At 30.3% G+C, this 14048-nt stretch overlaps 1 protein-coding gene across 4 annotated transcripts in view; it reads right to left on the bottom strand.

The window, feature by feature from the left end:
• Window positions 1–2140: 2140 nt before the first annotated feature.
• NCAM2 (neural cell adhesion molecule 2) overlaps window positions 2141–14048 on the bottom strand; it is a 548173-nt gene continuing 536265 nt past the window's right edge. The window contains exons 17-18 of one of the 4 annotated variants that reach the window (XM_054675113.2): window positions 10810–10965; window positions 2141–7651 (exon numbers count right to left, since the gene is read on the bottom strand). In XM_054675113.2, coding sequence (XP_054531088.1) covers window positions 7540–7651; window positions 10810–10965 — 268 coding nt within the window. In that variant the 3' untranslated portion in view covers window positions 2141–7539. The remainder of the gene's footprint in view (window positions 7652–10809; window positions 10966–14048) is intronic. The other 3 variants (XM_531397.8, XM_016938439.4, XM_054675114.2) reach the window with 3 other exon arrangements.

Genomic DNA, 14048 nt, shown 5'->3' with positions numbered 1-14048 from the left:
GTGAACCTAGGTTTATTCTAATTCTAATATCTCGGTTCTCATCTGTTTTTCAATATTACTCCGAGGATCCCAGTTTTGCATCCTGGTTGCAAAGACGTAGGAAATTCTTTTCTCTTCTGGTGAGTAAATGTGTGGATCTCTTGGATCACTTGGTTTCTGAATTGGTGAAAATTTTATTTATGCTTTTCAGAGAGTACTTCCCTTATAATTAGTAGGGGACCTTCACATAGTCAAACCTAGTGCTAAAGCTTCCTCAAACAGCATTGAATAAACCCTGGATGTGTGTTGCATCCCCTCTGTGGGTTCAGTCTGTGTCCTTGCTTACAAACTAGATGCCTATTTCCTTCTCTTCAGCCAATGCTTCCCAACACAAAGAAAATTGCAACTTCCTTCAAAAACTCTATTTTCAAAAATGACTCTTCCAAGATAATTGGTATTTGCTTCATCTCCAGATGTGATGGTATACAAATGTTTTGGACTGATTTTGGTAAATATCCTTTTCTTTATATATCTCAAACTTCTCAGGCCAGTTTCTGACATTGGTCATGATTGAGATAGATGAAAGAAAGATGAGAGAAGTAGGAAGTGTGGAAATTGGAGGTGGAATTGGAAAGGTTGATGTAAACTAAAATAATCAAGTTAATCTTGTTTTCCAAATATGAAGACATTTAAATACTAGAAATATCTGACTTTACAGCCCATATATTAATAAAAATCTAAATTAAAGACTAAATTAAAGTGTAATACATTTTTTATTATTATAGTGGCCACTCTACCAAAAAATAAAATGCAAAAGGCTATCTATGGAAGATGTTAAGTTATCCAGAAAAGTTAAAATACACAAATGTATGCATTCTATTAAAGAACAAGTTTATGCCAAAGACGATTACATATATGACACCTCATATAAAATATAAAATAATATTTATGTTTTGAGAACATTTTGTGTATTAAAAACTCATGTTAAAAAAGAAATTTAAAATGCTGAGGCCATATATGGCATGAAACTTAGGAGCAATATGTTCATTATTTAATGTATAATAAAGAGAATTTGTATTTAGGCAATGCCTTGGGTTAGAAAAAAATGTAGAAGAAATTCTCTAAAATATTATCAGGGTTACCTGCACAATTTCCAAAATACATCAGAGACTTAATTTTGGCTTCTTTCATGAGGCATAGTTTGTATTTTATTTTAATTGTCTTTATAATAAACATAGAATTCTGAAATACCAAGCACAATATGTATATTTTTCTTCACTTTTCAAAGTGTTTGATGTTATTTTTATTCTATATGTGTATGTATTTTGAGGTATTTGTAAAGCTTACATTGAAAATTGCCCCCTTGTGAAAAGTTGGCACTCAGATTTTTAGTTTTTAAGAGTAAGTCACATTTATACTAGTTTTAAAAAATGAAAAGTACTTGTGAAATCATGTGTGAAATGATTAGCTTTGAAACAGAAGTTAATACTAGACTATCATTCAATATGTTTCAATGTTTATACTCTCTTTTAAAGAATGGTTGTTTGCTGTTAACTTGTGACAATGCTCTGGTTCCACAGTTGTTTACATTTTGACTGGTTTGTTCCAAACTTATTTTTCCTTCAAGTCTTTTTATTATTAAGTGCATTATTTTGCAGAATATGATGCTGTTGGGGAATGCATACATTGCGTTAAAGCATAACTGCTATATTTAGTTGGTTGCCTAGCATTTATAAATTGATCAACACAATTTGGTAAATGAAAAAATAAAGTGTCTCTAATCCATTGGACCTCAAATTTTAGCGTGCATCAGAATCATCAGAAATTCTTATTGAAACACAAATTACCATGGCCCTCTCCTACAACCTTCTGATTGATCGAATCTCTGGTGAGGTCTAGAAATTTACAATTCGAACAAGTTCCCAGGTAATGCTGCTCTAGGGGGTCACATTTTGAGAACCACTGCTCTAAACCAACTGTTTATTCATTAATTCTCTGAGCTCTGCTCAGTGTAGAAGCCAAAAGATTGTAACTCATTGAGAGATAAGACGGCAGAAAGCATTCTCTTCTTTAGAATATCTAGATATATGTTTGGAAATTTCTTAACACAGAAGTATTTGAAAAGCCATAAGCTTGCTCACTGCAGAAATGTTATTCAAAATAAACATAAAATGCAACACTTTATTAAAGTAAAAGTATCTTTACTATTAATATACAAATGGTGAAGTGTGACAAGTTTGATATACTGTAAGCCATACTTTCAATGTCTCTCATAAATACAAAACTTCAACATTTGCAGTATAATTTTTACAGTTTAGACATATATATACAGCATTTCATTGGGACATACCATATTGAAACAATAAGAAAACGTTGTGGTAGCTAACTTAAGAATATAGAATTTGAATGGAATATATAAATTAAAGAAAATAAAAGATAGTATGTTTCAGTACATACTGAGCACAGCATACAGTTCACATACCAAAAAAGTTTTTTTTTTAAAAAAACCTTTATTTCTAACTTCACATATTTCTAACAGGGTTTAGAGGCAAATGCTAAACCATGAATATTTCTTTAAGAGTTGGAACAAGTAGGTTTGTTCTTAATAGTATCATTTCTTTTATAGTATGCATGTTGTTCTCTAAAAAAACTATTTGCAAAATTAAATCATAGATTCTATCTCTGTTAACTTTCTCCTCTGTGTTACACTGTTTTCTCCTTCGCATCAGTGTAATCGGCCATAATTTTTATCTAAGCAACGTTCCTAGTCCTTGGTCTAGCACTTCCCAAAGTCAGGTCCTTCTTAGCTATTCCAAATATAGCAATTCAGTTTGCCTTTCTAGATCCACTCATTTCTTTGTTTCTCTACTCTCCTATGTCGGGTTGTGATTTGAAATTCTCCAACAGTGATGGTTTTGCTTACTGTCTTCCATGGGAGGCTAAAAACAGATGCCAAAAGATTCATGTTTTCATTTCAGAAAAGAAAAAAAATAAGTAGCAATATTTAAATTTACATGAGCAATAATTCCGAATGTTGTGTGGCCAGAATCTCAAAAATTGTATAAAATGAAAATTTAAAGAGGTAATAACAAATAATATATTTATGTTATAGATAAAATCCTAAAGTAATAAACTATTTTTCTAAGAATATTAAGTGTGTTATCAAATAAATATTTAGCATTATATATAATATAAAATTCTTTGCCTTTATATGAGAGGATATAATTAATCTATTCGCATTCTTGTATAATTGTAAATAGCTGCATCTACATGGGTAAATTCAATTTTTCAAAAAGGAAGGATGGGAGCTGGAAGAAAATTATGTTTGTTCAGCAACTACTATATGTGGGTCTTTTTATAAATTTCTCATTTGGACATAAAATTGTTTCATCTTAAGACATTATTAAGTCCATGAATAAAATACTTTCTTGAAAATTTTACCTTCTAAGATGAAGTATTTCATTTCTGCGACATCCATAATTCAAATTTTAGCCTATGTTGATACATCCATATGCAATTTCAATGTGAGTGACTAAGTATTAATGCTTCAAAGGGTTAATAAACAGATGCAAATATTTTCTCTCTAAAGATAAATAAATAATGCTAACAAACTTATTGTTAAAAATATATCCAGATACAAAGTTTGTTGAATAAGCACATTATGTGATAATGATTATGAGTATGAGCATGAAAAAACTTCATGGGGGATTTAAGTTGAATGTTTACCTTATTTTCTGTGAAAAACAACATTGGGAACCTCATAAATAATTATAATATGCTATTCCAATATTTCCTAAATTAACTAATTGAAAATATTATTTCTACTACTTGAACTGTACATATTTTCATCAGTGATAATCTTATTGCCAAAAATAAAGGTTGATTTATTATTCGAAATAAAAAAAATATATAAATGGAATAATGAAGACCCAAGAAACACCATAGTAATTTGCTTGATTTTCAAAAGTTATCTGTAGTCTTTGTCTTACAACTGGCAAAATTTAATTTCAACAATATCTAGAATGTATTTATTGTTTAGAAAAACAATACAGAACAGATTAAGAATATTTTATGTGTGTGTATAAAAAGAATTGTTTTGACATGAATTAAAGTAAATTATACAGTATAGTTTATTATATTTAGATTTTATATTCAAGGTAAAATAGTTTGAATTGAACTTATTTGCTGACTGTAAATAAGACAGCATCATTTGAGTATCTCAAATCTAAGCAAAATATACTAGTAATGATGTTAGTTGTAGTTTTTTTCTTTTAATAAAGCAGACTGTCATGCTAATTAAAAGGCACAGATACATCTTAATTATTTAAAATAAGAAGCATAAACAAAGGTATGATCATAAAGTTACAATTAATTGTTGGCACACAAATAAATAATTTGATTAATAAAATCTATTTATATAAATATTTAATTCAAAGACTAAGATCCATATGAAGTGTGCTGGATCAAATAGCCTTTGAAAAATGCTTTTATATTTATTAATATTAAAAATAAAAGAAAACAAGAAACATTAATGTTAGACATTAGTATCAATAGAATGACAATGTCTTAGCCCACAAAAATAAAAAATAAATCTTTAAAAATACAATTCTTAATTAAATTCCTTTGACAATCATTGTAAAATATGTTGACACATTAATTTGTGTCAAAATTCTGATATTACTCTTTCCTCTTATATGTTGTTGAATACAGATTGTCACTGCCTAATTGCACCTAACCTATCAAGAAATACCAAGTTTTAGGTGATATCTTTGCCTCTTGGTTTAAAATATCATAGGGTTCAAATTATTTTAACAGTACTTATATTCAGTCAATTCTTTTGACACTTTATACTAATATTTAAGAGTACTCTCAGACAATAAAAATAACATTTATATGGTTATATGTATATGTTTGTTTAATCTAGAATAAGAATGAAACAGGTTATTTCAGTTCTACTCATATTTTACAATTTACTACAAGCCATCTTTTATTTTGAAATTTTTATAAATCATTTGGAGCATTCCATTGAAATATTAAAAAAAATACTTTATCACAGTATTGCCTTGCTTTAGCATGGCATGGATTTCAAGGACAAGAGGTAAGGACCACCCGGGCAACTGAAACAGTGCACTTGAAATAGTCTGAATATAATTAGCTTCAGATTATCTGTTAATTTCAGATCATTACTCCACATGAGTGGCAGGAAATTTAACATCATATATATATGTGTATATATATGTGTATATATATATGTGTATATATATATATGAAATATATGTCAATTTCTTTACAAGGAAAATCCGAATAAATGAGAGAAACAGAAATGTCAAATTGAGAAAACACAAAAATAGTTTGTTATTTATTATGATTTCTGCACTCTTGAAGTAAAGCACAAATATAACAATAGTAAACATGCGAAATGACTTTCTCAGTCATCGTATTTCTTTCACCATCATTAGTTTAAAACCATGTGGCCCTATTTAGAAATAATTAGCATTCATGGCTATTGCTTCATGGACACTTTACTAAGCTTGTACACTTTGCACAAACAAACTAATTCAAGTATTTTGACTAGTTTTAGTACACTGGTACAAAACAAAACAAACAACAAAATAAAACACAGCAAAATAAAGCAAACTGGATGATCAGACAAACATAAACCAAATATGAACAGTCAAATCTGTCAAAGACCAGTTGGATAATCAAGTCAGTTAAAATGACCTAACTGCTTTGTTTGTTTAGACACTACTCAAATTCTTAGGTAGGCACAAGAATTCTGTTCTTTTCTTCAGAATATGCCAGACAGGAACGCAAGGAGAGATTCCCGCATTTAACCCTGCAACTTATGGCAAAGACACTGCGACGATTTGGTGCCTTCAAATGAAGATGGTCATATTCTGTCCTGCTGTAGCCAGAAAAGTGATGAATTATATAAAAGTACTTAGTTTTCTCTCCTTGGCTGAGTTTCAAGCACTTTGTAAATAAAAATATTCATGAGTTGCCTTAATTTTACATTTAATAATCATCAGGTTATCTCTACAGAGAGACACACCCAGAGCAGGTTTCTGCAATGTTAAAATTGCTCCAATATTCCTTTGGAACGCATTCCCTGTCCTGTCACTATTTGAGCTATAATACCACCTGAAACACCAAAGGTTCTGAATGTTACAGGGCCTAAGGAAACCTTTGGCTCTCAAGGTTAATAAACCTGCTCCCAAATGGTATGTATGTTTATAATCATAAATACTTTTTTAAACCTTACATATAAGTTAAATCATGTGTCACTCTATTACCTCTGGGAGCTTGCATAGCTTGGAAGTAAAGAAGCATTTTATTCTGGTATAACCCTAACAAAAGATATTAGAAAGTTTGTGTTGAATACTTAAGGAATTTCTTCAACCAAAGTTGTTTATCAAAATCTTAAAATGACTTCTAGCTAGAACATCCAGAATAGAACACATAGTGGCATTTAATTGTTTATCATTTACTCTTTTATGGCACATTAAAATGTTAAATAATTTCTTCTTAATTTAGTCAACCTTAAAATTTTTATTAGCCAATTATATTGAATGGTGAACCTATAACAGTGGTAAAATTAGTTCTTAAAGATTATATAAAACCATGGGCTAAAAATATATCTGATGATATGATTTGAAGTATTTGAACACTAAAGACTTGTTTTTTGATAAATTATTTTAAAAATAAATGATAATCACATATTTATAAATATATCAAGACACCATATTGATATTGTTCCCATTTCAATTTACTTTATTTGAAGCTGAGGGCAGAAATCAATATTATTTCACTTGCAATACACTTGTTTTGTATAATCCATTGTGAATGAGTAGGACATATATAAAGAGATAGAGATTTAGAAAGTCTTTCTAATCTAATTTTATATACAACTAATATTCTTTCAAATGGGTAACAATTTTGATCTGGCACTTCAGTCTATCAAAAATCAATGTTGAAAATGCACTGAATCATAACTTGAAATGAGTTCTCCAAAGTTTTCAATTTTTAATATCTGCTAAAGATAACTGGTTCTTTGATGCCTACGTTCCCTGAAATTCCCCTGATAAAATGAGTAACCATTATTAAGCGCCTTCATCTTGAAGTTGAAAGCCACTTTAAGAATCTATTTGCCCAGAATAGGACTCATACACATGCAGGGCCTTCTTACACATGTAGCTCACGTTTTTTTTCCTTAACCCCTATATTTGTTGGTGGTATTAAATATAGTTCTTAATAAATAGAGCACTTTAGCCACATAATAAATTCCAGTACTTCAGTCATAGAATCAAATTGAATACCAAAGTGTTGGTGCCAGTCTTGATATTGAAATTCTTAACAAAATTAACAACAACAGCAACAACAACAACAATAACAAAAGGGAATGGATCATGGGCAGGAGTATTTGATCATATGTATATGTGTACAAGCTATTCCAAGCTAGAAGTTTCCCAAGAAATTAAGGTCAATGGAATAGTTTTGGTCATAGGGTCACGCAATCCAAATACTCTTCGTAGTGTTGTTCAAGCCCCTGTAATATTGTTGTTATGCTTTGCTGTCGTCTTCTTTTGATTGAATGATGTCGTTAGAAACTTTAATTTCTATAGTTTCTGGATTTAGAGCTTCTTTCCCATTTTCTTCCTTTAAAGGCAATTTTCTGGAAGATAAAAAATAATAAGCTTCATTTTCTGAGGTATTTAAGGAGACATACCTTAACATTTAAGTTACTGTTTTGTAAGGAAAATATGCTCCAATAATATGCTAACATTTTATATATGCTAAATAAGTTACTATTTTGTAGAGAAAACATGCTACAATAATTAGAAAGGAAAAATTAAATTTATTAACATAATATAAAATAGATTTAAAAATATCTAAAAGAGAGTAAAAACAATTACTTGGCCTTTTAAAACTGTAATGCAGAATGATGAATGAAACAATATATTTGTAGATATAGATGCACCAAATTGCTCACTATAGGGTGGCTTCGATTTGGTAACTAGTTGTTGATCTCCAAAATATAATTACATGTTATGGAAGGTAAAATGCCAAAATATTTTTAAATGTCAATGATATGATTTATTAGCACTACATTTTCTCCAGTGAAAACAATTAATAATTGTTGCCATATTCTGTTACATAAAATTCAGAAACCAGGCTGGGCGTGGTGGCTCATGCTTGTAATCCTAGCACTTTGGGATGCTGAGGCGGGTGGATCACTTGAGGTCAGGAGTTCAAGACCAGCCTGGCCAACACGGTGAAACCAGGTATCTACTAAAATTACAAAAATTAGACGGAAATCACTTGAACCGGGAGGTGGAGATTGCAGTGAGCTGAGATCATGCCACTGCACTTCAGCCTGGGCAACAGAGCGAGACTCCATCTCAAATAATAATAATTATTATTAAAATAAAATAAAATAAAATTCAGAAACTAAGTGAATTAACAATATTACTTGGAACTTAATGCAAATGAACATATTTTAGGACTTGCTCACTTTTTAGTATTTATTGTATATGTTTTCTTTTGTCTCTTTTCACATTGTTTTTCTTGTCACTTTTATGTCATTTTGCAACACAGATTTTGAGTTGTTTGCAATTGTAACTTATGAAGCAATAACAACTTTATTTCTTAATATCAAGACAGCGTCATAAACCCTACTTTGATGACAATGAATTGTGCTTTCTAGATTTTCCTAAAACTTGCAAATTCAATTGTTTACCATTGTGTACATGACATTTGGAGATGAGTTTTTCTCCCTTAACAACATACTTTTTCCACATCAAGAAAATTAAGTTAGAAATAGTATTCCAGGCCAGGCGCAGTGGCTCACGCCTCTAATCCCAGCACTTTGGGAGGCCAAGGCGGGCGGATCACATGAGGTCAGGAGTTCGAGACCGGCCTGACCAACATGGAGAAAGCCTGTCTTTACTAAAAATACCAAATTAGCCTGGTGTGGCAGCGTGTGCCTGTAATCCCAGCTATTCGGGAGGCTGAGACAGGAGAATTGCTTGAACCTGGGAGGCGGAGGTTGAGGTGAGCTGAGATTGCGCCATTGCATTCCAGCCTGGGCAACAAGAGCGAAACTAGTCTCGAAAAAAAAAAAAAAGAAAGAAATAGTATTCCAATCCATCTCTGTGACTTTAACCTTACCTTGTTATAATGGAGTGAAAGTTACAATGCTAGTTCATCTGGGATTTATTTGTAATTTATTTTATATTTTTGAATGAGAAGGGTAAAACATATTCTGCAGAGCAAAGCTATCAGAACTAATCAAAGGAAGTAATAGGCAAAAACTAGTAATATCCATTGCTGGGAATGAAAAAAACATTAAAAAACATTGTACCAATGAGAGCAGGCTATTTTATATATGTTATAAATAGTGCAGTCTCAGTTATTCCTTTTTAGCATTCACAAGTACTGAAAATATTGACAATACAAGGTCATAAAAGCAATGTGTCACCTCAAGCATCAAACTGTAGAGAAAGAGTTCTGATTAGAGTTCTGATAGTAAGTTTTGCATTAACAGTTAATATATCTCTTACTCATGAAATAGATATTAAGTTTTTAATGACCCAGTGCTTTCACCAAATTGATAGTTTGTTTCTGGGTATAGAATTTCTCACCACTTAAGTATAGGTAAAATATGTTTAAGATCACTGTTAATCATATTATTTTATATTGGTGATTAATTTTCTATAATTGTGACATAGTTATTAAATTACCCTTTTTTCCAAAAATATAACCTGGTCCAAGAGCATATTCTTAACTAGTTTTCATGTACACCTCTTATTTCTAAAGTGGAGAATGTAGAACCCACATCTAATACAGTTAATTTGAATTTACATTGTAATAATCTCTAAATGCAACCACTAAAATTGGCCTGAGGATTTATATTAAATTTTTTTCTATAGAGTAGTACTTTGCATTTGTGTAAATATTAATTATTTCAGCCCCTTGTGGGTAGACAGAGGGAATTTATGAAAATAAAATCATTTTCTTCGTCTGTGACAACATTTTTTCTTTGATTTAGGATGAGAAACCTAAATCAGTTTACTCTGCAAGAAAATATTAGGTGTTACAAAAATAAATATTTGTTTTGAAAAATAATAAAATTAAAAAGTTATTTTGGTGCACAGTAAAGAAGTGTGTGATCACCATGGTTTTGTTAGTACCACATACATCCAATAGAATACTACTATTACTACTTTGTAATAATGCCTTTGCTTTGAATTATTCTAATTATTCTGTGCATGAATCTAGGCGTATATTCATCTTTTCAGGTTTTGATATCTACTATAGTTTTAACAGAGCTATTAGAGATGCAAAATAAATAACATCAATAATGGAAACCAAGCATCATTTACTACATAGATATTGCAATGATAAACACTTTAATATTATTTTCTCCTCTGCACAAATATTTCTTTTTAAAATAGCCGTGCGTATATTTCAATGACATTTATATTCAAAGTGATGACAAATTTCCTAACATGTCCTTATTTCAGTAAATATAATTATTTTATCTTGAAAGAGAAAACAACACTATCTTAAAAAGACAGACTATTGTTGAAAACCTCAAACTCTGTAAGATACTTACCTTTTTATACTTTTGCATTAAATTACAGATATATGGTTTAACAGACTTTCTCTGACACTCATAAAAAGTTTTCATGAAAAATGTCTCCTTAGAAAATGGATTTTAGATATTCACATGTACTTTCATCAAAAAAGTAAAAGCACAATTCTTTTACAAATAATTAATATTTAAATATGTAATACAACAATAATAATGTGTTATCATTTTGCCAATACCCATTTGAACATAAGTGAGCACTCCAAGCCACATACTCAGGTTCTGTCAGTGGTGTGGTTTCATTTGGCTCATTTACTGGGCTCCCATCTTCATGATTAGTAACTCTTTCATCCTCTGTTCTCATCTCCACTATTGGTTCTTTTGATCCATCTTTCCTAGAAACATAAAGAGAAACATCTCACCTGTGTAATTTAAAAATGGATGCATTATGGAAAAAAACAGAGTTTAAAATCACCCAATTCTACCTTCCTCCAAATAAATCCAACTTGGTTAATTTAAGAAAACCACTGAGAAATGCTTTACCATTTAAATTTGTTTCACCATATATTATCACTCAGAAAAAAAGGAAGAAATTCCATTTTTTCTCGATATATTTTCTCATCAAAACTGTATCAATTATTTTGCAAAATTGGTACACATTTTAAATCCTATTGTATATATTCTATTTTGAAAAAATGAAAATATTTTGTTAATAAAATGTACAGCATCAAGTAGGTTTCTTTCCTCTAACTAGCCACATTTGAAACTATCAAAATATTTCAAAACATTTTTAAAATAATAAAAAAGAAAACATTTTAAAATTTTAAAATATTTGAAATACTTCAGAAGGGTTGCTTTTATTTCAAAATTTAGAAGACAAAATTTGTATGTGTTGTCTTCTTTTAAATATGTCTATCCATTTGTATGAAAGATCTTAACTATAAAATGATTAGGGACTTCTAACTTATTCACGTTTTTCAAGAAAATAGTTTAAATAAAATAATCTTTGTAACATATATGCATATCTTTTCATTTATAACTTCATCCTCCAATGTCGTCTTTATCAAATTTTGAATATATGACAGTGAATGTAATTTTTCACAATTGATGAAAACTAGAAAACATATTATAATGTTTCATGCCTCACAACTGAACAACAACCAAAAAAAGAGTAACAAGGAAGTTATTTGGTGACGACAAGGAGTAAAGTGAGACAGAAGAATTGGGCATGAGGTACTCCTAATAAAGATTTCAAATAGGTACAGAAAAAAAAACAAACTAAAGAAGGGTTGGGGACTTCAATTTGTATTCATTCAACAGTCTTCATATGAATGTTTACAGTAACACTATTTATAAATTGCCAAAAATTGTAACCAACTTGTCTTTCAATAAGTGAATGGATAGTAGGTAATGGATAAGTAAGCTGTGGTCCATCAGTAAAACTGAAAATTACTACTAATAAAAAATAAATGAGCTAACTACCATGAAAATATATAGAAGAACTTTAAATATGTTTACTCAGGCAACTGAGGCAGTTTGAAACGACTAAATACTTTCTAATTCCAACTATATGACATTCCAGAAATGACAAATCCATAATGACAATAATAAAGTCCGTAGTTGCCAGGGACTAGAGGAAGGGTGGGACATTTAGAACATTCAGAGCAGGGAAACTGTTATGTTTCTTATCATAATGGTGGATATAGGATATTAAAATTTGCTCTTAAGAAGCATATAAACTAGGATTACCAAAAAAAAAAAAAAAAAAAAAGCAAGCAAACAACAAATCTACAATGGTCCAAAGATTGAACAGACTCTACAAATGCTGAGACTTATATAGAAAAAAATACTAAGGATATAAAACACTTTTGATCAGATCACAGTTACATATCATTCCTCTTATCTGAGTATGTAGGTACCTCACATACACATGCATCATAATTTGAAGAATGGGTGTTGATAAGAATAGAAGAAATCTAGAAGTGAATAAACTTTTTTAGCTCTGAAAGTCTGATGTCTGTAAGAGACAGTGATTCACACAGATTTAGCAACATTATCTGATCAGGGGCCCCAAGTAAGTAAGATCTACAGAGTCAGTAAAGATGGATGAAGAGCCCACCACTACTGGATCTTAATGTTGTTTGGTCTGTTTGTGTGTTAGTTTTCGGTATTCTTCAATTGATTCTTTTAAAAAATTCTGCATTATGCCAGTGTTTGTGATGACATACAGGAGTATACTATTTGTGGAAATGTGGCTATTGATGATTCTTAGCAAGAAAATGATTCAAACATTTTCTTACATTAACAATTGGTACAAATATACGATGAACTAAAGCACAATGCAGAGAGAAGACAGAACTAGTGAATTCTGATTTTAATTCTTTTCCTTACTAAAAATTAATATGCAAACAAATATCTTTAAATTAAAAATAATTAAATAAATATTACTGAAAGGACATTCAAGATTAACAAGAGAAAATGGTTAGTTAGTAGCCTTTACAATTCTTATTTTTGTTTTTGGTGATCTTTTTAATTTTAATTTTTATTACATTAATTTTTTTCCAGAGACATTCTACACAGATATCAGCACATATGAATGAAATGCATATAGTTATTTTTACACAAATGATAATATACTAACTGTATATAATTGAGCCTTTTGAACTAACACTGAGTTTTAGCTATAATCTATAAAAGAATATTTAGAGTTGTCTTTTATTTTTTCATGCTGCATACTATGCTGTTGTATGTATGTACCACCATATATTTAACCAGTCACCAACTGACAAACATTTAGGTTATTTTTAACTTTTTTATTATAATAAATACCATAAGTATTATCAAGTGAATATTTTACTTAACCTTAGTTGGCTATATTTGAAACACACATAATTTACATGTCAAATCTCCTATCCATTGTAAGATATATATATATATATATATATATATATATATTTAATTTTTTTTTTTTGAGACGGAGTCTTGCTCTGTCGTCCAGGCTGGTGTGCAGTGGCGTGATCTCGGCTCACTGCAAGCTCCGCCTCCTGGGTTCACGCCATTCTCCTGCCTCAGCCTCTCAAGTAGCTGGGACTACAGGCGCCCACCACCACGCCCGGCTAATTTTTTTTTTTTTTTGTATTTTTTAGTAGAGACGGGGTTTCACCGCGTTAGCCACGATAGTCTCCATCTCCTGACCTCGTGTAAGTTATATTAAGTAATACCAGAATCATTATTGATATTGTCTGTAGAATTAAAAAGAGTAAATGAGGCAATTGTTTGTCAAAATAGTCACAAAATGTAATGTGGATAAGTTTCACAATGTATAGACTGGTTAACATTATATAAATTCCTGCCATATTTTAGAACTTGCTATTAAATAGGAAATAATAACAAGCATAGCATAATGTTTAAAGGGAGGTGTACCAGAACTAAATTAGCTGGTTCTCCCACTAACTCATTGCATAAAACTCCCCATCCT

Source organism: Pan troglodytes, chromosome 22 (assembly GCF_028858775.2).
Source record: "Pan troglodytes isolate AG18354 chromosome 22, NHGRI_mPanTro3-v2.0_pri, whole genome shotgun sequence".
Taxonomy (NCBI): Eukaryota; Metazoa; Chordata; class Mammalia; order Primates; family Hominidae; genus Pan; species Pan troglodytes.
Note: the sequence above shows the minus strand (reverse complement) of the source record. Positions and strands in the feature narration are given on the sequence as shown.